The sequence below is a fragment of the Vanacampus margaritifer genome, chromosome 18, assembly GCF_051991255.1.
Source record: "Vanacampus margaritifer isolate UIUO_Vmar chromosome 18, RoL_Vmar_1.0, whole genome shotgun sequence".
Lineage (NCBI taxonomy): Eukaryota > Metazoa > Chordata > Actinopteri > Syngnathiformes > Syngnathidae > Vanacampus > Vanacampus margaritifer.
Genome location: NC_135449.1, coordinates 227,939 through 255,892, shown reverse-complemented (window position 1 = coordinate 255,892; position 27,954 = coordinate 227,939). Strand labels below are relative to the sequence as shown.

The 27,954-nt window shown below is 45.6% G+C and overlaps 1 protein-coding gene and 2 long non-coding RNA genes across 6 annotated transcripts; 1 reads left to right on the top strand and 2 right to left on the bottom strand.

Annotated features, from left to right (window-relative positions):
* The first annotated feature begins 1,605 nt into the window (after positions 1–1,605).
* On the top strand, positions 1,606–26,358 carry kansl1a (KAT8 regulatory NSL complex subunit 1a). 3 transcript variants are annotated; one of them, XM_077551054.1, is made up of 16 exons: positions 1,606–1,635; positions 2,284–2,351; positions 14,140–15,442; positions 17,872–18,013; positions 19,101–19,163; positions 19,461–19,549; positions 19,622–19,757; positions 20,541–20,712; positions 21,358–21,513; positions 21,931–22,095; positions 22,995–23,134; positions 23,505–23,629; positions 23,707–23,764; positions 24,529–24,641; positions 24,719–24,953; positions 25,284–26,358. In XM_077551054.1, exons 3-16 carry the CDS (start codon positions 14,208–14,210, stop codon positions 25,527–25,529), a joined length of 3,075 nt encoding a protein of 1,024 aa, XP_077407180.1. In that variant the 5' UTR covers positions 1,606–1,635; positions 2,284–2,351; positions 14,140–14,207; the 3' UTR covers positions 25,530–26,358. The 3 variants fall into 3 exon arrangements, with proteins under 3 accessions (XP_077407180.1, XP_077407179.1, XP_077407178.1); XM_077551053.1 differs by having other exon boundaries at positions 1,610–2,218; XM_077551052.1 differs by lacking the exons at positions 1,606–1,635; positions 2,284–2,351 and adding an exon at positions 10,646–11,170.
* LOC144038508 (uncharacterized) lies at positions 2,718–10,123 on the bottom strand. Of its 2 annotated transcripts, none has more exons than XR_013289236.1 (2): positions 9,318–10,123; positions 2,718–6,607 (listed from the first exon to the last, which is right to left on the bottom strand). It is a non-coding gene; the product is annotated as an uncharacterized LOC144038508 (long non-coding RNA). The 2 variants fall into 2 exon arrangements; XR_013289235.1 differs by lacking the exon at positions 9,318–10,123 and adding an exon at positions 7,864–9,311.
* Positions 26,359–26,390: 32 nt separating the features above from the next.
* LOC144038509 (uncharacterized) lies at positions 26,391–27,376 on the bottom strand. The gene is made up of 3 exons (XR_013289237.1): positions 27,253–27,376; positions 27,015–27,150; positions 26,391–26,498 (listed from the first exon to the last, which is right to left on the bottom strand). It is a non-coding gene; the product is annotated as an uncharacterized LOC144038509 (long non-coding RNA).
* Between the last annotated feature and the right edge of the window lie 578 nt (positions 27,377–27,954).

The window sequence follows — 27,954 nt, the reverse complement described above, 5'->3', positions numbered from 1 at the left end:
ACAACATAACCTTTATGTTTTGCTTGGTAAGCTGTTTTTTTTTCACAACTCGGTGGGGGGCGTCTCATGGATCCAGACATTTCAACCCCCCCCCCCCCCCCCCCCATTTTTTATTTTTTTTGAAGAATCTGGAATCTTTCAAAGCCAGTTCCATCACTACTGTAGTTTCAACACAAGTGATGGGATTAACCTGCCTGGCAACACATACAAGCCCAAACGTGATTGGACAACAGAATAGACTAAACAAATAGAATTAGATGAGGAAAAAATCTTTCCAATTGAGGTTGTCAATGTAGGTCGCTTTATGTTCAGTCCGGCCAAAAAGCTTTTGCTTGGCCTGACCGCTCACCACTGCTTGCTTTTAAATATGATTCAAATCAGGATCCAAACCAGATCAAGTCCTGTTTCGAGCTCGTGTCGCCCTGCTGACATGTTGACAGAAAAGTGAAGGCGTCATCTTGAGGTCAGCTCGGTGCTGCTTTTCATTCTTGTGCACGCGCGCCATCTAGTGGCACCTTATCGCGACTACTGCTTGACTGGGACTGCACAAAATCCCCATTTTACATGTTCAGTATTTTGATTTGACATTGTGAAATGATGAGCATGTTTACATTTCATTATTTGTGTCATGTGAGTCTTTCTCATCCATGTTAACAAACTTACTGCCTGCCTGGAAATGCGACATTGGATGTGAATCATTGCCTCTCCCTGGTTTCCGATGAACACTTGGCCGACTCGTGTATTGTTTTTATCTTGCTTATTAAGGTGTTGCCCGCAGAGCTGCTGTTGTCGTTTTTTCAAGGTTAAAAAGCTGGAGAATTGCTGAGCTGCATTATTTTGCCAATGCAGACAAATGAACTGCTGCGTGTTGATCTCCAAAAACCTGATTGTCGAGAGCCAGCTCGAGTTGCTGCCTGCTCACCTTGCATACCACCACCCGCACCGTGCCTTCCCGCAGTTGTATGAACATCTTCCTTCCCAAAGTCTGCGCTACTTTTGCTCGATCTTCTTTTCCGATTTGCACTGGGATGAAGATGCGGACGAGAAGAAGCTGCTGGGTGCTGCATTTCCTGGAACAACATTGTCACATTTCGCAGGTGAGCGATTTATGCATCACAGCTACTCAGTGGGAACTTTTTGGTTTGCTGGGAAAACAATGCCACATCATGGAGGTATGCAAGTTGTCGATGTGCATGCACTCCCGTCAAGACAGCTTGATTCGGTTCTGTGTTGTCTTCGTTCTGACACGTAACAAAAGCAACAGGCCCGAAAAACAAATGGGAATTTGTCTCCTGGAACAGTCAAGTGACAAACAAAAGCTCAACACATCGCGCTCAAATTGGTGAGACGAAAGTAGCTGGCTCATTCATATACAGCGCATTCATAATTCTTCTTACGGTCCGCTTAAAACCGCCATCTACACATTTTGACAGAAAACATTTGGCGTTTTGTTGTTTTAGTCTTATATTAAGTTTGCTGCTGTCAACTTTCGTCCGTATTTCCGCTGTACGGGAGATTTGAACAGATTGACAGCCCCGCGAGCCAATAGGAAGCTTTGAAATGTTGCCAGTGACCAATAGGAGCGCAGGGGGTTGTTAGGTGCTCGTAAACGCTTAGTAACAGGACAAGCAGCAGGTCAGTAACAATTTTGCTTGCTTATTTGCTGGAAGTGGACAAACGCGACACTTGTCACGACCCAAGAGCGATTTGCGGTCAACTTTAACTGTCCGGACGGAGCACACATTTCGCTCACTTTTCAATCTGAAGTCATCTAGAAGTCGCCGAGGCTTAGTTTAGCTTAGCTTAGCCTGCTCTCGCTCGGGCTACGTGATTAGCATTAGCTCCAGCTGCTAAACTCTTTCAACAGAAATCAAATTTGACCCCAAAACAAAACAAAAAACATCTGGCAGCGGCCAATCATGCGCGTCAGCCAGGAAAAAAAAAAGTCCCGATCGCAACTTGTCACCACTCAACGTTGACATGAAGGATCGCGGACAACTTTCTTCACTGCGTTAGCGATGACCAGCAGCATGAATGACTGGTGGGAGTACGGATGGCTCGCAGGCGGGAGGGTCTGGGTTCGAGTCTCGGATCATGCACTCCTGTGTGGCGTTCGTGTGCCATGACATTGGCTGGCGACCAGTCCAAATTGTTAGATAGGATCAGGACCGGTCGCAACCCAGGAAGGTCAACGAGCGCGATAGAAGATGGATGGAAAGTATGTTACAACAGCTGTCCAGTTCTTGATTGCATATCAATTAACATTGACTTCCTGTCCTCCAGGTGCCACACGGTTGTCCTCTTCTGAATACTTTACCAACGATTGCCAGGCGACGAGCATGGACTTGAAGGTACACCATTTTGTTGTGTGTGTGGGGGGGGGGGGGCTCTGTCACGACATTTGAGGTGGTGATATGCTATCAAAACAATGTGTTCCATAATATTGTCAACTGGAAAAAATGGACACCATAGACGTTATGTGTTTTCCCGACTAGATAGAGAATGTCTTTTTCACCGCCACAAGCTGGGCACGATGTATTCACCGCCAATCATTCTTGGATATGACAAACATTTCTCCGAGATAATGCCACGGATGGGGAATATCTTGCTTCGCCCAACGGTTGCTCATGCTCCCTCCTTGATGTTGAAAGATTAGGAGGTATTTTGTCCTCCTTGCGTGTTCAAATATGAGGGTGAGTTGTTGTAAGAAAAATACATTCTTTGCAAAAATGATTTTTAATCAAACAAGAGATCTCTTGGAACATTCAACACTCAGGTACATCACTTAAGAACGTGGAATTTCTGAGCGTCAGAATGTGTCCCCTCTTCCGGGTTGCAGACGCTATATATAGTTTCTTAAAATCCGCCCCTCTGATTATTTCGGCCAGTACTTTTCCAAAGGAGGTGGCAAGACGAAGTCTAATGTAAACAAACGTTCAGGGGCAAATTTGGTGCATAAACTGGGACATAGTTGAAGGGTCTGACTTCCCCAAAACAATATCTCGCAAAACAACCCGAACTGGACATAACTGATAGAGACAATAATGTATGTGTATGTGTATTATTTCAAAACGAATTCTGTTTTCATTGGTGAGATGTGCGTGTATTTAAAACAACGAATTTCTGGCCCAATCAGTGTCTAGGCAGACTGTGAGAGCCAAATGTGTTTTGGCAAAGAAGTGCGGAGAAGGAACTTTTTAGACAAAACAACGTCGTTCAAGCTTAAGGTTAGAGCATACGAGGTCAACATCATGTGCCCTGCTGAGACACAAGATTTCTAATTCAAAGGTTAATATGGAAAATTAAAATGTTCATATGTGTAACAATAGTTGGTATATAAATTTAGGTATTAAAAATGTTATTATATCTTTCAGTCCGCCCTTTGGGCTTACGTAAACACTAACTAAGCCCAACAACTAAATATTTAAACATTTTTACCAAAGGATTCCCACGGGATCTTCATCATCATAATAGCAGGTGCAACACAGGAAGAAGAAAAACACCCTTTTAACAAGAGAGGACGCCCGTCATATGTCAAACAGTGTGATTCATCAGAAGATATTTTGTTTTTTCAGTTTTTTGTGTTTTTTCGGTTTTTCAGCAAAATAAGCATATCACATATAAAGACAGTGGGTTATGATTATGTCAAAAAATTGTAGCAGGGGATTTCAGGAAATTGGCATGGCAGTTAAGGATTAAAAGGAGTGTCATTGTGTATGTGCAATTCGGGACGCGATTGAAGACTTGTCGTCGTTTGGGCTAGGGAGGTTTTGTTGCTTGCGTTTTGTTGTTTTTTTCAAACAGAGTCCTTCAGCTCTGCGTTTGGCTGGCAACCTGTCCAGGTTGCACCTTGTCTCCTGCCCGAAGCCAGTTGGGATCGGCTTCAGCACCCCCACAATCATTGTGAGGACAAGCGGTCAGGGGAATGGATGGATGAATCCTTTAGCCCACATCTACTGCCAGAGATGTAGGAATTCATCGAATTGGGGTTTGTTTCCTGAAAGTGTGGCTCATCTTTTTTTTTTTTTTTTTTTTTTGCAACGCCGGGGAAAAGGGACACATTACTCCTATTTCCATTGGGTAATGCTCAGCTCGTTAGCTGACACTGGAAGCAGCAGTCGACTGGTTTCTCTGTTGACTCCCCCTGGTGGCTCGAGCAGTTGGTCAGGTGGCTCGAGCAGTGGTCTCTCTGAAGGTAATGGTTGAGTAGGAAGTGGACCCGGCAGGTCTGAAGGCCGGATGTTGAACGAACCAGGTGTCGGCGTCATTGGACTGATTGACCCCTCCATCACCTCAGGTCTGAGTGCAGGACATTTTTATTAGTCACTAATAAACATTTTATTCACATCCCTTCTTCTGAGAGAGAGCATTTTGGTAGTGTTATTAGTTAGGGGTTAGTAAATTTTTAGTAAAGTTCTGCAGGCCCGTCCTGTGGAAAAAATTCTGTATGTTGTGACATTCAATTATGATCCAGCCTTTGGCTGGTTTTTTAATGACCTAAGCACATTGATTGCAAGGAAAATAAAGATCTTTTTTAGCCAGTTCAAATCTGACAAGGCCAATTTTGTTTACAGAATGTGATTATTAAAATATGTTATTATAATACTTATTGTTATAGATATAGCATGTCAAATGTGCTTCCGGCCATTAAACAAATGCAACTTTCGCCTCAATAATAAAATCAAAAAATAACAACTTCCCCCAGGGCCCCAGGGATTAATAAAAATAGAAATGGAACATATTCACCTTAATTTGTCGTCTCTGCCGAAACTTACTCCTTCTCCATGGTCCAAAAAATTCCCCAAGGTCCTCCTATAAAATTCGTTCTCACGGACTATCTCTAATTATCATATTAAGACTAACTTTTAATTTTATATTTATTTTTTATTTCGCAATGACATACCCAGACCAACTAATAATTCCCCCTTCTGAAAAAGATCGCTTTAGAGAATTTTTCAGACTAATATATAAAGTTTTGCAGTACCTAAATTTAGCTTGTGTATTTATTTTAAAAAGAGGGGAAAAAGTTTATATTTAACCAGTAAATTCAACAATGCATCCCAAGCCAGTGTTTAAATTTGAAAAGAGAATTTGGGAAAATATCAAAAGACCAAGTTTTAAAAAATAAAATATAATAATTAAGGTTCAAATAAATTATATCTTATCTATATTCATATTAGCTGTTTTCAATTTCTGAAACTTTAAATTTACCAATATTATCTTTTGTACTTTAAAATATTGTAGCTTAACCAATAAATTTAACAAAAAATCAAATATTATCAATACATAAAGTTGCCCTTAGTTTTAATATTACCATTAAGCTTACTAGTCCCCCTGTTTGATGTTTGTCCAAAAAGCTGACTGTTTCAAAATAGACAGAGATAAACAAATCAGATCAAATCAAAATAGACATCAAACGTTTTTAAAATGTAATAAATCTGTGTGTATATAGTGTTGTCAATCAGTTCATTATATTTACGAAATGTTTTACTGTAGATGTTATCACCTTATATCTGTCAAAAATAGAGTGCAGTGTAAACAGTCAGTATCACATCATATGGCCCGGTATCACTAATTCAAGGAAAGCATTGTTTGTGGGGTTGAGTCACCATCGTAGTGGACAGTTCTGGACGCAGGAATGCTTTAAGGACGCTTGTGCAGAGCATATGGAGCAGTTTTTCATAGGACAGTTCGTGCGGAGCATTGTGTGCATTGGGCAGTGGAGCAGTTTTTCTTTTATCACATTTGTATATGATGGCACAGTCATTGTTGCAACAGGTGGCGCCAGGAACCTCCCCTCTCCATCAGGTATTGGCAGGATGTTTTGTGATGATGGCTGCATCACGCCCCTCTGATGGTGGTGGCAGTTGCAGTTTCTTTGTGGGTGGGGGTTTTTAAAGAGGTCTGTGTCCCGCCAGTTGACTTTGTTCCGAAATAATGACCCTTGACCAATAATCCTCACTCGACTGAAAACATTAAAATCTGCCCCAACAGTATTTAGGTTATAACATGTCAGTAAATATTAAAACCAAAAACTTCCTTTATTAAAAAAATTAAATAAAAATAAAAATAATAAAAAATAATAATTAAAACAATGAAAGTTTACAATTTTAAATAATTGCTAATTATATGTCAATATTTGTTATGGTTTACAATATTTAATTTAATATGTTTTGCATACCTTCATAAATAATACTTAGGATAAAATAGGACAGATATACTCTAACAATTTACAAATATAGTTAATTAATAAGTGTGTAGTTTTCAATTAATGTTTTCTCAATGGAGGCCGCAGCCCGTAAAGTCAGCCTTTGGTCAAACGTCAAAGCAGGAATGATTTTAATTACATAGCACCTCAAATTATGTCAAAAATGTGTTTCTTCCAGATAGCTTCCCCAGTCTGTTTGTAATGAGACTTCAAATGTCGAATTCAAAGGTTAAATATATTCAGGAGAGATTAAAATTACTTTCTATTTATAAACGTCGGAGAAAAAAATAAATAAAAAACTCCTTTTAAATTATAATTAACACATTACTTCATCCCCAGGACCGGAACATGGCACTTTGGTGCGACCCCAATTGTCCTTAATGGGTGTGTCTCCTGATTCTGAAAAGATATTTAAAATTTATTAAACAATGTTCTCGCGCACAAACAAAATCATAAGGGAAAAAACAATCATCTATATAAGAATTATTCCACATTAATTGCCATCCAAGTTATTTGTTTTTAGTTATTATTATTATTATTATTAAAATAAGAGTAGAGACTAAACTATTTAATCTAAAACAATCACACAATTAACATTACCTTTTATAAAAACATTTTATTTGACCTCATTACAAAGATTGATGGCTGTTGGCATTTTTTAACCCGAGAAAGGGAATGAGTCATAGCAACTACAATCAGTCAAAGCCACCCATGCTCTACAAGCATAAGACATGCATCTAAATTTTATAATATCTTAAAACTATACCTCTCTATGTTATTTGTGTATTAATATTCGTTCGTTTTATAGCAAACATAATTTTTAAATATGACGTATTTGCACTCTTGAAGCCAGTTTAAGTATTCAACATTAGTGCTTAAGAAATTTATGTAAGGGGCTTATAAAATCAGTTACGGCAACAATTTATATAATGTCGTTCAATTATTTAACGCAGACAATTGCGGGTTTTAGCGTTAGAAGTTTTATTAGTAATTTTACCGTCTAATTAATTTATCCCGTTTAGCGCTTATTAAACGGCTTAATTTGTTTTATTACATAAATTTGTATTATACAGTTATTTTATTTGCAAAGCAACATTTCAGTATTCATCATTTTTTCAATACACTTTTCTTAAAGATACGTCCGGGACTCTCCTCTATATAAAATTACATACACTCATAACATTATTAACGGGCGGTCGCCGTGTACGCACATTCAAAGTTAAATTGCCGTCATTAAAACCATCGAACAAATGCCATATCTTATTAGAATAAACTAACCTTTTTCACAATATAATCAAGTCCCGTCGTTCAATATTAATTACATTTTAAGTCATTATTTAAACGGTATGATTAATCCGGAAGCTTTAATTCCGACTAGCGGAAGTCATATCAGGTCAAATCATTTAGTCTTATATCATTATTTAGTTATATAAATGGTTATAACTTCACAAAAATACCTAAAGCTAGTATTCTAGCATTATTCATTATTTTGTCAACAAGCTTTCGATCATTTCTGGCTTTTCTTCCACTCGAAGAAATTACAGATGTGTGTTGCACCAGCTCATCTAGTTCGTGACGTTTTTTCACACATGCAAGTTCAACGTTCTTCATCAAAGAGATTAGACACACTGCAGATTGTAATGACGGAAAATAACCTTTTCTACAGCCGTCTTGCATCCAGTCGCAAAGTTCTTTTTTTGTTTCTCGTTTAGCCTTTGTAGGTAAAATCCCTATAGCCACAGCGCATGCGTTCCCAATTTGTTTATCCAGCGTCATCCCATCTAAACTCAACGGAATCCCATTCGGGTCAAACCACTGTGTTTTGAGTTCAAATAGAGTGTCCATGTTTCGTCTTAATTATTAACTCAGGTATTTTATAGCTTATTGATTTGTATTATATTATATTGTAGATTATCATAGTTCAGTTGTATTAATATTTAAATGAAGTGACGTCTCACTTATAACAGAATTAATCAACTGTTCTCGTCGCGGTCCCTTTAAGATTTTACCGTAACGTTAGAGTTTCTTCACCGATCAGACGGCATACACACAACGGACAGACAAGACATGTCGTTTTGTACGACATATCAACACATAAATATCCGGATGTCAACTGCGCTACCCCAGCTTCAACAGTTTCTTTGTCTTTGAATTTTAATCACGAATATTCAATAGACCTATTGGCTTGATCTAAAGCGTCGTATCAAATATGCTTTAGTCAGCCCGACTTCCACGAGTTGAGTCAATACATCTTATCTCTTATATCTTGTCTAAAAATGTCAATATCCAATTATTCATAGACCTATCGATTAATCTTAAAACGGCGTACTAAATCCGTTTTATGTCAATCTGACTTCCTATAAGTTGAGTCCTTTGTCCCTAGAAAATGAAGCAGTCGATCCTCCCGCAGCTTTAATCGGCAACACTTATTCAAGGATCTTTGTATCTAATTACCCAAGAATCTATTACTCATAAAAACAAAGTGTTTGTCTCTCCCGCGCATCAGGCAGGGATCAAGACAAAGATGCTTTTTGAGCCGACTTCTCTCAACTTAAATATGTATGGACGTAAAACCAATGCCCACACATCTAACGCTGGTAAAAGAATAATGCTTCTCCAGCTGACTTACTCTCATATACACAGACTTCAAATCAATTATCTACGTATCTATCGTCTGTAAAAACAAATTTGTAAAGACAAAATGTTTCCCAGACTGACTTACTCTCAACTTCATATATCTCTTATCTCATATACATAGACTTCAAATCAATTATCTACGTATCTATCGTCTGTAAAAACCAAATTGTAAAGACAAAATGTTTCCCAGACTGACTTACAAGCGATCGTTATTAATCTTTATAACTCCAAAAAGATCGCATATCATCTGCGCATTTCCGCATACACTACCACGTCACCACGTGTATAGTTCAAACACCGTGGTAAAATCCGAAATCTGGGACTTTCACGTCCAAGCAAACGATTTCAAAATTCATCACTATTTTTCTTACACAGACTCCAGCCTCAAAATAATTTTACACGACGAATTTACCAGCCGCCGCGCCCTGAAACAGACAGAATTCCTAAAACGTGGATTCATTTGTCCACTTACCTTAATTATTATGTGGCCGTAGAATTCTGCCCGTCCCTGAACGCCCCGCTGGAAACTGTCGAAACGTCGGTGGTCGCCAATTGAAAGATTAGGAGGTATTTTGTCCTCCTTGCGTGTTCAAATATGAGGGTGAGTTGTTGTAAGAAAAATACATTCTTTGCAAAAATGATTTTTAATCAAACAAGAGATCTCTTGGAACATTCAACACTCAGGTACATCACTTAAGAACGTGGAATTTCTGAGCGTCAGAATGTGTCCCCTCTTCCGGGTTGCAGACGCTATATATAGTTTCTTAAAATCCGCCCCTCTGATTATTTCGGCCAGTACTTTTCCAAAGGAGGTGGCAAGACGAAGTCTAATGTAAACAAACGTTCAGGGGCAAATTTGGTGCATAAACTGGGACATAGTTGAAGGGTCTGACTTCCCCAAAACAATATCTCGCAAAACAACCCGAACTGGACATAACTGATAGAGACAATAATGTATGTGTATGTGTATTATTTCAAAACGAATTCTGTTTTCATTGGTGAGATGTGCGTGTATTTAAAACAACGAATTTCTGGCCCAATCAGTGTCTAGGCAGACTGTGAGAGCCAAATGTGTTTTGGCAAAGAAGTGCGGAGAAGGAACTTTTTAGACAAAACAACGTCGTTCAAGCTTAAGGTTAGAGCATACGAGGTCAACATCATGTGCCCTGCTGAGACACAAGATTTCTAATTCAAAGGTTAATATGGAAAATTAAAATGTTCATATGTGTAACAATAGTTGGTATATAAATTTAGGTATTAAAAATGTTATTATATCTTTCAATGTCAATCAAGCCATAATCCAGATCTCAACCGCGGATGATGTCGTCCCTCTCTCTAATCACGTCATGTTATCCGCGGTGGTTGGGGGGGAAAAAACAAAAACAAAGGTGTGGAAAGTACACGGCTGTTTTTCACTGAAGGGAGGCAAAGTCAAACGCTTACAGAAAAAGAAAGACTCCATTAAAGTTATTTGAAATGTACTCGAGTAACTCCACCAAAAGTTTTGCTTTTGTTTTGAGAAAAAAAATGGAGCAAAAGTCAAAAGCTTTCCTAAAAGGACTCGAACATATACAAAGAGAATACAAGTGCTTTTGTGGAAAGGAATATAAAAGCTTTCCAAAAAATGAAACACTCAAGTAGGGAAACGTGGAAAATGTATTCAAGTAGAGAAAGAAAGTGTTTGTTGTGCAAAAGAAGCAAAAGTGACGTTTGAAGCTTTTATGTCGTCGGTTGTTGTTGATGTTTGGTGCGTTTGCCCCTGGCGGCGAGCCAAAGTACTGCCGGGGCCGCCTTGCCGCCTCCTGGCAGCGCTTTGTGCGCACGCGCAGTGCGGCGCTCGTGTGTTTGTCAGCTCAAAGCCGAGCGAGCAGCTAGCCGCCATTTTCTCAGCGTCTCTCCCTAAAAGCGAAGAAAAAGGCGAGCGTCCGACGGCCGCCCGGAGCGCCTTGGGCCCGTCGCAAATCGGGAATTTTGCCGAGGCTCGCCCGGACATGCTCTCCACTTGACCGCCTTTCGGACCGGGAGGACTCGTTCGACGGCCTTGTGCGTGTGAATTGGGGACGGAAGGCGAGCAAGCGAGCGAGGTGGAGATCGTTGATTCGTCCATTGCCTCGATCCGGAACGAAGCCGCCGAGTGGCCCCCGTCAGGCGGGCCCCCGGTTGCATTTTGGGGCAAATTGATGGCCTAGGGGTCGATTCCAGCCGCCGTTTTTTTCCTCCTTGCCCTTGTTCCCCCCCGTCCCTCCTCCCACAGAACCCCCCCGACCGGAGTGCAGGGAATTGTTGGGCGAAGAATTCCCTCGGATAGTGCGAGCTCGTCACGTGGTAGGTTCCTCCTTTTTCTTTGTTAGCCGCAGCTAGCTTCGTCTTCTTGCTGCGCCCCGGCGGCGGCGCCTCCCAACCCGTCGGCGCTTCTCCGCGGAGAGGCGGGCAGGCAGGCAGGCGGGCGGGCGGACAAGTGGCTCGCCGCGCGGGCCGCACGTTCAACGTCGCTCCGGGACGAATCGGCTAAACATCGCCCTTGCGTAATGAGGCGTGCCTTCCTGCTCGCCCTCGGCGCCGTTGGCGGGCGGCTCGCGGGACGTATTTTGTGCTCGAGACTCGAGAGAGTATCGACGCAACGATGCTTGCGGTCGTTTTGGGGTGGGGGGGTCTCGTCGCGTTTGTTGCATCAGCAGTTAGCCGAGCTAACGTTAGCAGCCTTGGTGACATTCCTTCTTGTTGTTGGCGACTGGCGCCAACGTGCGTGCCCACGTTGTGTAAACGGCAGCCAGACTTTCGCATGTTTGTCGGCCACGAATGCAACGTTTGGTTTGTGTTTGTGTGCGGGAAGGCAGATTACATAATATGCCCGCCCGGGAAGTCCCAACATGGCGTAGCGGCTGGCGGCTGCAGTTAAAACAAGTGAGGCCATTCATGTGAACGTACGTGATGGTGGATGTTGTTGGTCACGTCGCGCACCTTTCATGTGCATGCAACAACTCCTTTGACACAATGTGGAGCAGACGCCGTGACGTCACAGGGCCCAAATCCACCTACTTAGCAAGACGCGTGGAGCCCGGCCTGGCTTGCTCCTTCCTTCTGCTTCCACTGGATGCTTTCTCAAGTCGTTCAGGAGACCACTTGGGTCGAGAAGTTCAAACCAGTCCTTCAACCTGCTTTTGTTTTGTACTTGTGTCCAGCAAACTTCCTGTGTCATTTTCCCCTCCCTGTACCGTGATCTCGAGTTCATCTTTCCTACATCTGTTTCCAGACCACGTTAGAATATACACAAGTCATGGAAAACCTCCTTGTTTTCTCCAATTTCTTGTTCGTTTCAATGCCTGCTACTACTAAACGTCTGTCATGTTACTAAGCGGCAAAAACCAAAAGATGGAATGCCTAAAAGCATTGTTTATCACTTTAATGATATTTATTATTCTTTTTATTTTTTGCTATTAGCAAGAAAACATTTCTGGAAAATGTTGTCTTCAGTTCAACTCTTTTGACCTCTTCTTGTTACCGTCAGTATATTTGTCCAAACAGATGGACCTGTAGTTGTACCAGACATTTAAAATGAACAACATAGTGAGGCATTTCTTTCCGGATAATTCCTCTTTTGTTTATTTGATAGACGACAGAAAGCTTGATCCAACAGGATGCGTCGCCTCAAGTGTTTTTAGCATCAGTGCTAATTCTCTAAACATGTTCAGGCTTTCAAGAAGGCAGACGGAACACAGACACATTTTTATCCCCATATTTTAGATCAATATTACATTAAGCAAAACCTTTTGACATGAGCCCACGAGATCTGGGCTGGCCAGGCTTTCTTCCTCTGAGACCCATGTCCAGAATGGGAAAAAAACAAAGGATGCGAGGGCCTCTTTATAATGTTTGACTCTCAAATCAATCAAGCAATTACACAGTTGATCCATCTTAATTATTTTGGGAACATAGCATTCTGTAAAAGACAACAAGTTGAGCATTTACAGATTTTGGGGGTGACCGGCGGCCTTGTAGCGTCGGCCAAATCCCGTCTCCACATTCAGACCTTAAATAAGATCAAAATCAATTTAAAAAAGAAAAATTGTGCAGCTGGGAAAAAAAACCTTGCTTGTCCAAAAGAATCACTTTTCAGGTAACCAGACAAACGACATGTTTGTTGAGCCTTTCACGTTGCATCATCAAGGAGAGCAAACCATTTTCAACACCTTCTATTTATTCAGCATTTGTCAAAATAACAGAACCACAAATCTACAGTTCTGGACCAAATTCACGTATGAAAAACCGAAAAGCAAGCCTTGATCTGATCTTCAATTGCGTGATGAACATAAGCCAGGAAACAAAATGGGGCCGAAATATGTTTCCCCGCAAACTCGCTTTGCTTTGAAGCCGGAAGACATTTTTGAAGACGTGGTGAAGAAGGTTTTCCGGGTCAAGGCAAAGCCAAGCCTTCCCGACGCATCTTTCTGAATGGTCGGAATGTTACGGTAACCTGAAGCTGAATTCTGCCGCAATTTGTGAGTTCACAAACTCCCGAAAATGCATCTTGTACGGAGCTCGTTGATGTTCCGATCGGCGAGCGACATCGTGTTTGGGGGCGTGGTATGCAGCGGTGACGAAACCACGCACGGAGCCAGTGCCGACGCAGGGCAAACAAACCACTTTTTTTCCTAGACCCGGACCAGTACGAGTACTCCACTTTTGAGTAGGCACCGATACTAAATATGACTTGTACCTATAAAAAAAAAAAGGATACTTTTAAAGAAAGACCTATATATCCCAATTTCACACTTTCCCTTTAAATTGTGTGAAATGAATGGCAATTTAACCTTGAAATAAGTATTGCCCCCATACCTGGTTTTGATACTCGCTCATCCCTATTCTTGGGAGAATGTGACGTGTTCACTAATTCCGTTTTGTTTTGTTTGCCAAGAAAATCAAATAGTAAATAAATATTCAGCCGCGGCGCCATTTCTTTAAATAATTACACAGTCGACAATTGTCACAATTTCCTCTTAAGATGACCGCTGCAACGTTTCCATCCAAATCAAACGTTCCCACAAAATCTGTCAGCTGACACTGCTCAGTGGCGTGCCGCATGAACGGGGAAGGCGCTACTTGCGCTTTGACGCCACTTTGGACATGCGTGTTTTGACCCAACATGGCAGCGTCTTTGTGTTCAAACAATTCTGCCCTTTCATTCTTTTGCCATCGGTGTGATATGAATCCCAGTTGCGTGTTAAGGTCCCTGGCGACCCCAGCTAAACTAAGGTGGTCCTGTATTAACGGAGTGTGTCCTTTCTCGTCCCCAGGCTGTCCTCCGGGGGGGCAGTAAGCGGCGGGTGTGGAGTAGGCCGCCGTGCCCGTCCCTCTGCACTGCATGGCTGCGATGGCGCCCGCTCTCACCGACGCCCCAGCCGAAGCTCACCACATCCGCTTCAAACTGGCTGCCCCGTCTTCAAGTTTGTCTCCGGCCAGCGCCGACAACCACGGCAACGCCAGCAACATCCTCATCCACGGCGGCGGCCCCCCCAAGTGTAAGGTGGCCCCCGAAGACGCCTGTCCCCTCGACGAGCAGCAGCAGCAGCCGCCCCCCCAAGGGGAATCCCTGGGCAAGCTCCAGCCCCTGGTGGCGTCCTACCTTTGCTCCGATGTGACCCCCGTGCCCTCCGCCAAAGAGTCCATCACGCTGCAAGGGGTCCTCATCAAACAGTCGGTCTTGAAAAGTCACAGAATCCTGCCCGGCTCGCTGCTCAACGGCGGAGACTTCCTGCTGAGGAAGCGGCACGCCATCGAACTTTCCGGAGGGCAGCTCAAAAGCCTGATGAGCGGCAACGCCAACGGCGGCAGCCAGCCCGCCGCGCCCGTCAACGGCCTGGCCAAGAAGCTGGCCGGCGTGCCCGGCTGTGTGATGGCGGCGGTCAACGGGGATAAGTCTCCGGCCAACGCGGACGGACGGACGGCTCACGTTGCCGTCAAAGGAACCGTTAACCGCAAGCATTCCCCGGGAGTTTGTCAAAATGCGCAACCGTCGGCGCCGTCGCCCTTTTCCCACGACAACCACAACCCCGGCGAAGGAGTGAATTCGGACACGCAGTCGGACCGGGAGAGGCCGGGCTGCAGCCGGCGCGGCTCCCCGTCCCGCGCTTACCCTTCGGACACGCCGCCGGATGCTCAAGTGGGGGAGCGCGCGCGTCTCAATGGCAGCCGGCAGGCGGAGATCGAAGGCCGCCTGCGCCGGCTGCGCAAACGCTTGCAGGTGGTCCAGGCCAAGCAGGTGGAGCGCCACGTTCAGCAGCAGCTGGGCGGCTTCTTGGACTCGGCCGTCAGCCGCCTGCTGGCCGGCGGCCGCAAGGACCACGCCGCCGCCGCCTCCTCGGCGGCGTGGAGGACGGGACGCCACTCGACGGGGAATAGAGACAGCCTGGGCCGCTTCCTGAAGAGCGGCTCGGTGCCGTTGGAACTGGAAAGGTTGTACCTGAGCGGCTCGGCCAACCTGCGCTCGGCAGAGAAAGCCTTCGACTCGGACGTGACGGAGAGCAGTTCCGGCGGCGACTCGGACCTGGAGGAGGCGGAGCTCTCCAGGGTGGACGTGGAGCAGCGCCATGTCAAATTGTGAGTAGCGCGGCCGGCCCATTCGTCGCGGGGAGCGGCGGACTTTACACACTCGCCAGCAACACGCAGAAATCGGCTTTTCGATCTGCTTTTCACACGGCGACGTGCTTGCAAAAGTTGAAGTTATTACGACGCACAAATGGAAAGATTCCTTGCTAGTGTTGCAAATACGAGCCAAGTTGTGACTTTGGTACCATTTTTCAATCCCCATAACTGAAACATGACTGACGTCACGAGGAATGGAGTCTGCGATGGGCTCATTTCATGACAAATCAGCCGCTGGCTTGAACCAAAACCTGTTTTCATTTCAATCAATCTTCTTGTACTTGTTGATTGTGATCTCACATTTGAGAGGATTTTCATTTTAGATTCAAAAACAAAACGTACCTTATTCTACAAGTGGCCCTCACAATAATCAAGAGACATTTTCTATTCAAACCGGCAGACCGAATCATAACGTTAACGTGTCAAACGCCGTAGACAGGCTGACGGTGGGATAAGATGACCGACCGCCCGCCCGCCATGTTGTGGCACAACGTTGAAATGCCCGCCCGCCATGTTGTGGCGCAACATGCCACAGCACTGCAGGCGCAAAATTCTCAAGAAACTGTCCAAAAGAATTTCTTAGATCCGCAATATAGCACGGGAAGACGGTAAGCATAAATAGTACTGCTATTGGTGATTAGGCTCCAGGGTGGGGGTTGCGGGGGCTTCAGTGTGGGTGGGAACGTAACGGAAAAGCGCCATAGTTGTTTATCAGCAGCGCAAATGTGCGCGAGTGCAACTGAAAGCAGGAAGCAAGTCAGAAATGTCCGCGTAAGCCCAGCGGGTGCCGGGAGCACAATTTAGCAGGAAGTTCACGCTGCTTTTACTGCAGCAAGCGCACCAAGGATGCAAGAGCACGTGATCGCATTTATTTATTTACAGTCCTCATTTTGAAGCCAAACGGGAAGCTGCGCGTCGTTTGCCACATGAACTTGCACAAGTTGAAAAGCTTGCCCACATCAATCAATCAATTACTTGAAGAAGTCATTCTTTTTTTCCCCAACAGTTAGATTAAAAAAAAATTCCAACCCTTTATTCAAAAGCAGGTCCTTATTTCCTGTATTTCTGATTCCGATATTTAAATCATCTGATTGATTTATAAAATATATCATGCTTAATGCCGGAAATTGTGCATTTGATGTAAATAAGAGTGTTTGGTTAGATAAAAAGATCAAATAAAATGGACGGTATATATGTGATTAAAAACAACCTCTGCGTTATCTGCCAAATTTATGTCTGTGGCTTTGCCGTGTCCGCCATCTTGAACGTCTTCCTCTTTACATTTTCTTGGGAATCCTGCCGCATTCCCATGGGACAAGGGAGTCAACTTTACCTTGACTCTTTATTTTTTTTATCATCCTGTACCTTCCCAGTCCCGTAATTAAAGGGAGCAGGATTATCCAGTCGGGAAAACCGCATACGCATGCACAGGGATGGGAGTTGAAAGTCCACTTCCGGGTCACGCTCCACTCGGCGGTTCAAAAGGATCCTGGTCTGTGTAGTTGACAATGCTGAAGCGGGCAAAAGGTCCTGTTTGGAATGCTTTCAATTTCAAACAACTTTATTTGTGCCCAGGGTGCAAATTGAAGAGACATAAATAAAGCAGCAGGTTTAAAAAAAAACAATGTAAAAATATAATATTAGCTGCACATAAACAATCACGTTAAAATATCTAAGCTCCACTTAAAGCAGCAGCCCCTTGCGACGGACATGTTGTCACCCTCGTGCCACAAAGGCCACATTTCATGGGCACAAAAAAGGATCTTTCTTGTGTGTTTAGTGACGGTGTGGCCTGCTTCGGGTCTCGTAGTCGGTGGCAATGCTGGGAAAACAAAAGCAACTAAATGAAAGTGGAGTGATGTCACGTGAGGGCCCGCATGTTTGTGTGGCGCTTGTTGGAAACATCTGGACTGACTTGGAAGTTCCTCAACACTTGTTATGTAACTCCACCCCCCTCCCCGCCTCCTTTTTATGTAATGACTACCGCAGTTCTTTCCTGCCCACACCCTGTCGGCATGCCCGACCCACTCAGTCGGCCTGCGCACGCCATTCATGTCGCATAGCGGGAAGGGGGCAGGGGGGGGCTGAACATTTTCACACAGTCAGACATTTTCAAACTTGTAAACTTGGGATAAGAAGCCAATCAAGCTGGAATTTGACCAAATTGACGCCTTAACTCTTAGTAGGGAACTTGAAGACACTTGCTGGTAGGTGGAGAGGAAAAAAATAATGTTAAGTCTGTTAAATTTCAAAGAGTTAAAATAAAAAAAAAAGGTCATGCAGAGAAATTGAGGCTTGAAAGTGTTAGCATTAAGCTAGCTAGCATCTTTGCATGTCATATTGCGGGGGGTCCGAACGAGGCTGTGACGTCTTGTGCATGCCAGATGGAAGCGTGCGGAGAGTCGCTACACGCTGGAGAGGGCGGCCATCATCAGTCACTGGAACTGGCTGCAGGCTCACATCTCCGACTTGGAGTACCGCATCCGGCAGCAGACCGACATCTTCCGGCAGATCCGCGCCAGCAAGGTCAGAGGCAATCAACATGAAATTCACCCGTACACGTTTATGTCCGCCTGTTGAACCTTTCACGGTTCCCCACCGAGGAGCTGAATAGCAAACAAAGGTTGTAGTGGGAAAGGACCAATGACTCCCAAATTTTTAATAGGGATGCACCGAAATGAACATTTTTGGCTAAAACCGAAAACCGTAACTGAAAAATGCTTGGTTGAAAACCGAAACGGTGAAAAAAAAATGATGCCAATTTTTACTATCATTGCATTTATTATGATGAATTTATAATATTATTCTAAAATAGATAAATAACATTAAACACCAAACGAGGGTTGAGCATTTTCTGGCGGTGCCGTTGCACTTTATAGTCAATGTCGTTGACTTTTGAAGTTTAAAAATCAATCAATCAATACATGCATACATTTGTTGGCACCAGCTCGTCGGCTTCGGGAACAGACTGCAAATCCACACACTGCGTCTTGTGCAGGTCAGCAGCCACCCGCAGATAGCGTTTAGTGTTTCCGTGTTAAAACGGTGGATAGCAACAGTGCTAACATTAGCTCAAGTATTAAGCACGGCCGGCGGGATAACGGTGGAAAAGTGCAAGCGTTGGACAAAGGGAAGGCGCTGCAGGAAAAAGAGTGGCTCACCTGTACGGCAGTACCGTCTTTTTCCCGACCCTCTTCAAAGAACGACCCCCCCCCCCCCCCATCCGGTGTGCGTAACGACCCCGGAGCTGCTGCCACCGACAGGTGCAAACTCACACGATGAAAAGCCAGCGAGAAGCGAGGCGGACACTCACCGGCGCGTTGGCTGTTTAATTCAAACAAACGCTTGCTTTTTTTTTTGTTTTGTTTTTTTTTTGTACTTCTCAGGGAACACGTGAAAGTTGCCCATCAACATTTGTCAGGCGGCCATTTTTGATCAAATACCTGTTGTGGATTTTGCTGCTCAGCTTCTTGTTGTGAAAGGTCGAGAAACATTCAACAGTTGGACATTGAAATATTGAGGTCCAATAAGGCTCACCTGTGAAGGTTGCATTGCGTTGTCGCGTCCTCCTGAACACCTTTTTGAGTGTCGCATGCTGCCCCCCGCCCTGCAGGGCTCCGTGGAGCTGGGAGGGGCCGGCCCGCAAGAAGTCAAGATGGAGCCTGCTAACTCTCAGGTAGTATTGCCATTTCCATTATCATCATCATTATTGTTATGGAGGCCCAAGTGGGCAGCGTGTTCATTTCAAATAGCAGTTGACAGTTTTTTTTTGCTGTTTTCAGAGCTAACATTTCATTGTGACTTTGCTATTTATTTATTTGATACATTTAGCTTTTGTCTAATGAGTATATAATTAACCTTTTTGGGCAATTAATCATTTTTGAAACTCTGGGTTAGGGTTAGAGTTGAAAACATTTTCACCCATAATTTGATCCGAATTTTGGGCCGCAAACTCTTCTCCTTGTTGCTGCAGGATGCGTCTTCGGAGCGTGTGGAGCACATCGGAACTGGCGAACCGTGGAAAGCTCAAAACGGACAGCCGGTCAACGGCGTCCTCAGCAGGTAGTGATGATGATGATGATGATGACGATGATGACGATGACGATGACGGAGATGGAAATGTGGTTGTGGCAGAGTGGGCGAGAGCGTGGACGGCAAGCACCAGCAGACGGCAGACGGCACCTGCGTGGCGGCACGTACGCGGCCTCTGATTGGCTGGAGGCGGCGGAGGCTCATCCAGCCCAGCACGGTGGCCAACCTGACTGGAAAGGTAACGGCGGCGCCGCCGGACTGCAGAGCTCATCGGGCCAACGTGGCGTTTTCCAACTTGGCAGCTGTTGCTTTCTTAATTGATCAAAAGATAACGCAAACAAATGCTGCCTTGTGTATTTCAACAATATAGCGTTGCCTCATGAAAAAGCTTTATGCTAACAATGAAAATGCATTTGGCATGCTAACGTTTAACGGGAATAGTTGAGGTTTTAGCAGCAGTGCCTATTTGAACAGAATTGGTGGAAAAACGCGTCAAAAGAAAATGGCTCACATGACTATATTCTTGATCCTCAACCAAATATGACTGATGTTGCAGCACCTTTCTCAGGTTAGCAACCTTGGATCCCTCAAGTGATAAGTTCATCTATCACCAAAGAAAGCATACTAAAGAAAAGACAAAATGAAGCTTCAACAAAATGTCTCACAAAGACAATAACGTCACCGCCGCTACATTTGAATTGAATTCACCTTCTTCTTGTCTTCTCCTTTGTCCGTGTCTTTTTTTCTTTTTGTGTTAATTATCCTCCTCTAAATTCACATGGACACAAAAGCACGGCATCTAAAACTAGCATTTACCTTAATAAAAGAAATAAGTAATGTTGGAGCATCTTCCGCAGTCAATTACAGTACAAGTAGTTGTCGTGTGTGTGATGCAAACGTTTTGTGTTACGGGACAAATTCAAGTCGTATCTGAAGGCAGCAACAAACTTTGAAATGTTGTCATGTTAACGTTTGGTCTTGGCATTTGCGTCTTGCCGCGCACGTGCCGTCTTCCACGCAGGCGTCTCGAAGCGGTGGCGGCGGCGGCGGCTGCGTGTGCCGGGTCAACCCCAGCTGTGTGATGTGCGGCGGCCGAGCCGTCCCCAGAGAGGACGCCCAGTTCCAGTTGCCCGTCCTGGAGCGCCTGTCCAGACTGGATCTCGGCGTTCACCCCATCCTGTCCTTCCCAGACGGTCCGTCTCAACTGCTTTTGCTTTGATTGAAATTGACCTTTGGCCATCTTCAAGCATTATACGCCAAGGTCACGTTGCGTTGTGCCAGGCAAAACGCTTCACGTCGTCATGCCAACAAACGTCCTGCACACGACCACAATACATGTCAACTATGTGCAATGACTTTGGCAAATGGAAAATAACGCTTCCGTCTGCATAGAACATATTGTGACCGTGGGAACACATTTTAGAAATGATGATGATGATGATGATGATGATAGCAAAATCAGAGCGGCCTGGTTAAGACCTCTGCAGGTAATCCCAGAGTTTGTCAGTTGTCAGAGAGGAGAGAATGATGGATGCTGCCTTCTTCTCAGGTTCGGGTGAGCAAAGCCGCTTTGCTCTCTGTTATTGACAAGAGGTTGTGTGTGTGTGTGTGTGTGTGTGTGTGTGTGTGTGTGTGTGTGTGTGTGTGTGTGTGTGTGTGTGTGTGTGTGTGTGTGTGTGTGTGTGTGTGTGTGTGTGTGTGTGTGTGTGTGTGTGTGTGTGTGTGTGTGTGTGTGTGTGTGTGTGTGTGTGTGTGTGTGTGTGTGTGTGTGTGTGTGTGTGTGTGTGTGTGTGTGTGTGTGTGTGTGTGTGTGTGTGTGTGTGTGTGTGTGTATGCAGATGTGTGTGTGGGCCTTCGCGTGCAGCAGGCCATGAAGAGCTGCTGGAGCGGCAAATCGCTCGAGAGGACCAAACCAGTCAAGAAGTTCTCGCTCAAACACAAGCTGTCGTCATCCAAAGAGAAGCACAAGTTCGCCAGCTCGCTCATGGCAGTCAGTGAGTGGCACGCACGCACGCACGCACGCACGTGTCATATTCGGGCTGGGCCTTCATATTCAAGTGCAGTCTTTTGACCTCCTAGAAAGCAAAAAATGTCAAAACGATGACACCGATTGCAGTTTTGTTTTTCCGCCAACATCAACTTCCACAGCAATAATAGAAGTGAAATGAATTTCCAAAGGAAATATGAATTGCTGTCCTTTCCGGGTAACGTCCCTTTTTGTCATAAGATGCGTCTTCCTTGAGGCCCTTCAGAAATGTCGATGCGCTGCATGCATTTGAACCTCAAGCCAGCCGCCAGCTTGTTGTTGGTGCAAATCCGCTGAGATGCGCTTTGCACTCGCAAGCAGATGAAATCACGTCCGCACGAGGAAAGCAGCAATCCCGTGTGGACTGACCCGTTGGTCCTTGCAGGGCTGGGCCACTGCAAGAGTCGAGCGGACAAGTCGAGGACGCTGGAGGCCGCCGCCGCCGCCTGCAAGACGGAGCGACTGCACGGCATTTCGGCGCCTGCCGGATCCTACGACAAGAACTTCAGTCGCAAGAGATTACGAGAGCCCTCGTTGGACCGCAGCGACGGTGAGTCACCTGCCGCCTCTTTGTTGCGGATGGTTCTGCTCAAGCTTTTCGGGGGGAGGAAGGTACCAGATTGAAAGTTTGCTCCATCCTGACGCTCATTATTTGACCCCATTAAGGCCTCAAGCGCCGAGCAAAACATGCCTCTAAAATGTCCTGGAAATTCGACAATATGAAAAATCATTCTCAGCTCCTGAAGCAAATAAAAACATCATTTTAGAGCTTAAATACGATACGATATACTTTTATTTTCCCCGTGGGGAACTTTTTCCTGGACTCCGTCCAGCTGCAGTTTACAGTAAGAAAAAAACAACAGAATAGAAAGAGATAAAATCTTAATATTTATTATTATTATTATAATATACAATTATTTATTTATTAATATTAAACCTGCGGTGTTCCCACAAACCCAAGTTTATTATTATAAACCGTCAATATTTATTTCTATTTTTTTTAACTGTCGCATCTGCGGGTGTATTTAACTTGAGCACCGGAGCGCAGTTGCTTGGAATAACCTCGGGGGATCACGCGGCAATTATTTGCCGTCGACATTTTCAACACACTCATTGTAACAAATTTCTGAACAATTTCCACTCGTTACTTTCCGGAGAAGAGCTGGAGCGCTCCGGGGTTGATGGGTTCTTAAAAGTTAGCACAATTGAAAGCGTTTCAAGTTCAACGAGGCTTCACAACATTGAATTGATTGGCAATAGTTGTCAATTAATTGCTGGAATTTGGCACCACTCGGACTGTGATGACGTTGGCTGAAGAGTACGCCACGTTTTTTTTGTCCTTTTGCCTGATGTAGGTGAATGAAAGGGAGCCGTTAAGGTGATGCCTCGCGTGTGGGCAAGGAGAGCTTGCAAATTGTGTGTGTGTGTGTCCGTCTCCCCATCCTGCAGCCTCTCCCAAATTCTTGGTGGACTCTGGCGGCGCCGGTGCAGCTGCTTGTCCATCGCTGTCGGCCGTCCACAGCCCCGTCGCGCGACAGCTGTCTGCATCTTCGGAAAACGCCGCATCGCTGGGCCTCGCCGGCACGCCTGTAAGATGGCCGCCGCCACACAAACCATCCACCTTTTGTCAAGGCACCCGATTTTCTACGGCGCCATTTATCGAAAGGCCGTCATCCCTCAACCTCCATTTCTCACAAATAATTGTGACCAAAGACATGGGTTTGATTGTGATGCACACATGGAGATTTTTCTTGAATAATTCGAAATATTGAAATCAGGCGACACCGCCCTCGTTTTGTCATCTTCTTGCTAATTGTAGCAATTTGAGTGAATGATTGCCAACGCAGCGTCCGTTCAGTCCCAACCCGACTCCAATCAGCGCAAAAGAATTTGAGTTGCGGATGTTTCCAACATGCTGACTTGTGCGTGTGCGTGTGCGTGCGCGTGTGCGCGCTCCAGCTGCAGCCCGTCAAGAGGAGGCGTGGCGAAAGCTCCTTCGACATCAACAACATCGTCATTCCCATGTCCGTGGCCGCCACCACGCGGGTGGAGAAGCTGCAGTACAAGGAGATCCTCACGCCCAGGTAAGTTGAAAGCGAGCCAGCGCCGTCCAAACGGAGCGAGCCAGCGCCGTCTAAACCCGGCTGACTTGTTGGTGCAGCTGGCGAGCCGTGGACATCCTGTCGCAGCCGACCACGCAGGGAGAGGACGAGCGTGAGGTGAGTCCGCCTCTTCCCGCGAGCAAAAACGGGCGGCGGCAACGTGCTCGTTGTTTCCCCGCTTTACATTCACACGGCAGCTTTTGGTCAAATCCATTTTGATGGCGAAACGGTCGAAGAAGGAACCACGTCACTCGCAAGCAAATCACGTCGGGGCCACAGACTTTAAAATCCTGTCGTCGTGGCTCCTCTTTTTCTCATATTTGCAGACGAGGTCGAAATCAGATTTTGTTGAAATGAGGCGAGCCTTTTCCATCTCCTCATTTCGTGGACGGCTGCTAACGATGATTTCCTGTTCTTGCCGCGTGAAACAAATGAAGCGTCTGCGTGGCGAAATGACCAACATCACCACAAATGTCAACTTGATGCTTCACGTTTCAAGTCGGATTTAAATATAAAGTCGCACCTGTTACTCCAAAGCGCTTTGCCGATTGACCTCCCTACGTACGTCTTCCCAGTATTCCCAAGCCGAGCGCATATTGGACTTTTGATGGCGTCGACTGGTCGAGGTCGCGGATTTGGATGGCTATTCCATCGAGGACCACTTATGAAAGTGACCCAGGCCCAAACAGGCGGCATTTGGGTTGCAATTGGCTGCAGTGTGAACATAGCCTTTGTTGCCAACTTTCTTGTCTAACCGCACGGAAGCGATGAAAAGAGCGAGTGGACGACGTTGGCGTGAAATGATTGAAAATGTCTCGGAAAGCAAATGAGCGGAAGTTTGGACGTGTCCGTTGGAGGCTGACGGCCGACTTTGTTTGTAGGTGGAGGACTTGTCGGACGCGGCCTTCATCCAGCTGCACCAGCCGTACGAGGACCAGGAGCGTTCCCGCTGGACCTGGATGGCGTTGGCGCCGGCCAAGCGGAGGGGCAGCAGGTCACCTCAGCGCCGCGCCCGCCGTCCGCAGGTGAGCCGCAGCTCGCTCCCAGACTGACCGCTTTTGTCTCCGTCAGGTCGTACAAGTCGGTGGACGGGCGCACCACGCCGCTGTTGTGCGGCACCAACCCCCCGACCCCCCAGCCGGCGTCCCCCGAGCCCAGCCACTACCCCGCGCTGCATGACTACGGACACCTGCCCTCGCCCATCAGCCCCCCCAGCCCCGACACGCCCTGCTCGCGCGACTCGCACCGCCTCGTGTCCAGCGAGGACACCCGATGCTCCACGCCCGACTTCGCCTTCGAGGAGAGGGTACGAGCGCCCGCCGTCTCGTCGTCGTGCTTTGCCACTCGCTCGCCAGCGTGCTTTTCTCAATGATTGTTTTTACTAATTGACGAGGAATCGTTAGGTTGAAAAATAATCGTAATTCTAAGAGAAAGGGCACAAATGTCAACACATTTGAGTTGACTCACCGTTGTGGTCGTTTCCTAATCTCTGAGTTGTCGACCTCTCGATTGTTGCACCTGCGCGCGCTCCGTCGTGCCTCACACGGGACAGTCGGTGGGTGCGCTCATCAGTCTTGCGCTGGCGCTCGTCCGCATCCCCGTCGCTTCCTCACCAGTCACGTGCGCTCTTTTCCAGACGGTGGCGCCGTGGGAGCGGCGCAACTTCCCGCTAGCCGAAGACCCGGCGCCAGAGCCCGAGGCGGACAGCGAGCGCGCGAGGCCCAGGATGCGAAGCCTGTCGGGATGCCGCGTCTTCGGCCGCCACGACTCTGATGAAGGCGAGCCGCCTTGTTGCTACGACGATGATGATGATGACGACGACGGCGACGCTGCTGCTGCCGCCGCCGCCGCCGCCACCGCCGCCGGCCTCAAGCGGCCGTGAGCGGACTTGTGCGCTTCCTGTTGTTTGATATTCAAACATCAGTCTAATCCTTTCACAGTTTTTAGTGAATCTGACGCCGATAGACGCAACATGTTACAACAAGTCTGATTTGTGTAGTAGGCTAAACATGTACGTGGGGTGGGCGGGGGTGCTTAGCGATGTTTTGATACGTGGCGTGTACACTCGTAGCGCACGATGTAGCGACTCCTCCAATATGGCCAAAGGGTGTTTTTCTATCCTTTAGTTTGTTTGTCTGTCTGTCATTCCCGAGTACATTTTAGTGGAGTGAAAAAAAAAAAGGACAAAAAAAAGTCTGCCCCTCCCAGCCCCACCCATCAAAATAAACAGGTACATTTAGGATGCCCCGCCCCCTCCCCCAAGGAGCAAAGCACTTGTTGACTTTGGTTGCTTTCGTTTTCCATTCCTGACAGGTTATGTCGCGTGTTCCAACGTAACGTTGTGTCTTTTGACTTGTGAACCATTCCTACTGTCCCCCCAGCCCTAACCGCGCCCCCCGGCGCCCTTGTTCCCCCACGGCCGCACTTGTCCGAGGAGGCGCTACTAACACTTTGGTGGCAGGGCTCAGGTCGTTCAGGCTCTCATTGTTCCATCTCACATTGGTTCCTCCGGTCCGTCAACTCGATGACTATGCAAAACGAAAAGTTAAAAAAAAAAGAGAAGTCCATTTTGCTTTTTTGCCTCAGCCAATCACTGTTCTTCTTTCTTCAGTAGTGACGTCACATGTTGATGTACCTGTTTGATTGTTGCAGCAGTTATCACTATTTGTTTGCTTTTTGTAAATAGTTCCATTAAAACAGTTATGTTCCAACTCAGACTCTTTTTCAAACACCAGCGAAGACGTTTTTGTAAACAAGGTAAAAGAACTATTTAATGTAAGACATTTCGGCCCACTGGCATGTGACGTCATTTCCCGCTCGTCATGGCGCGTTAAGTGGCTCGCTGTTCCTCCTGTGTGAAGAAGACGCAATTAATTGAGGCCGCTGCAGGTGAGCTATTGTGTGCTTTTCATTGCTATTTGCTGCTTTTACGCAATTCCTGCCATCTAGTGACCGACAATTCTTAGTCGAATGTGTAAAATAAACTAAAAGTGCTGTTATGTTTGCTGTTGCTTGTAATGTGGCCGCAAAAAAACAAAAACACAAAAATATGGGACTGTTGGCTGGGCGTTGATTTAACAATGCGGCATTAAAAAAAAAAATCTCCACATCATACAAATTGTGTTGCTGCTATTGCTACACCAGAATTAAAAAAGTGGAGGTTATCCTGAAGTAACCTTGCCGTAAAAATGGTCAACCGGAACGAATAGTATGTTTTGTTTCATTGAATAATTGAAACTGTTAATCAACGGATTTGCCAATTATCTCAGCAATCGAGCTGAATGCACATGTAGCCTGCTCTTAAACTAGTTTGTACAAACTTAAAGAGAAAATAACGTGAAAAGGCCGCGGACAAAACAAATGTCACCTTTTCCGGGTTACCCAGAATGCACTGCCGGTTGCCATATTGGTAGGGACTGGGGAGGGTCCAGCGAGCACTAGCAGCTAGCATTAGCAGCGAGCAGAAGAACGTGTCTGATGCCCAACTCGTGTGGAATCGTGGGCTGTAATAGAAGCCAAGCGAAAAAGAGCGGAAAGGGTTTTTATCGACTCCCGAAGGTTGTTACAATCCGGGGATTGGAAGCCCAAAAGAAGAGCAAACCTACCAGGCCACGAAGCGCTACGGATTTGCTCGATCACTTTGGAAATCACTTTAAACTTTAAAAGTGTGTCACACAAAAGTGACGTCATCTAGCAGCAGCCAATAGAAAAGCCCCTTCAGATGACATACTCCCATGGTGTTTTTTTAAAATATTGCGCACAAGTAATACACTTTCTTTCTTTTTTTTTTAACAAAAAACTAACACTGAAACTAAAACTAAGCATTTATGAAATAACTAAAACGAATAAAAACTAACAGAACCACCTTGAAAGCTAATTAAAACTAACTCAATTTAAAACTCAAAACGAAATAAAAACCAACTAAAATGAAAAATTCCAAAACCATTAACAACCCTGAGCGCCACTCCAGACTTGGCATCTACATTACAGCCGTTAAGCGTCCTCAGCGTCTTCTTTTGGACACCCGCAAGTCTTGAAATGCTTCTGCGCGTACGAGATTTGTTTGAGGAACCAAGCTGGCTTTGCTTCCGTCCGGACGGGGCCTTAGTCTCCTTGTCGTAGCGTGCACGGGTCATACATAAGTGGCCGGTATATCGCGCACTTGCCTGCTTGTATAATAATAATATAATAATGTATAATATAATAATCATCCGAGTGGAAAAGGAATCAGCAGCAGGAGGCGTCCCCACCGATATGGCCAGGCGCGTGGGATTGTGGGATATGTTACTATTTTTAGCACAAAAGTG

Coding starts and splice junctions, on each gene's coding strand:
- kansl1a (XM_077551054.1), top strand. CDS start 14,208: ATGGCTGCGATGGCGCCCGCTCTCACCGACGCCCCAGCCGAAGCTCAC. Junction 20,713..21,357: donor CATCCTGTCCTTCCCAGACG/GTCCGTCTCAAC, acceptor GTGTGTATGCAG/ATGTGTGTGTGGGCCTTCGC. Junction 23,630..23,706: donor AAGGAGATCCTCACGCCCAG/GTAAGTTGAAAG, acceptor TTGTTGGTGCAG/CTGGCGAGCCGTGGACATCC.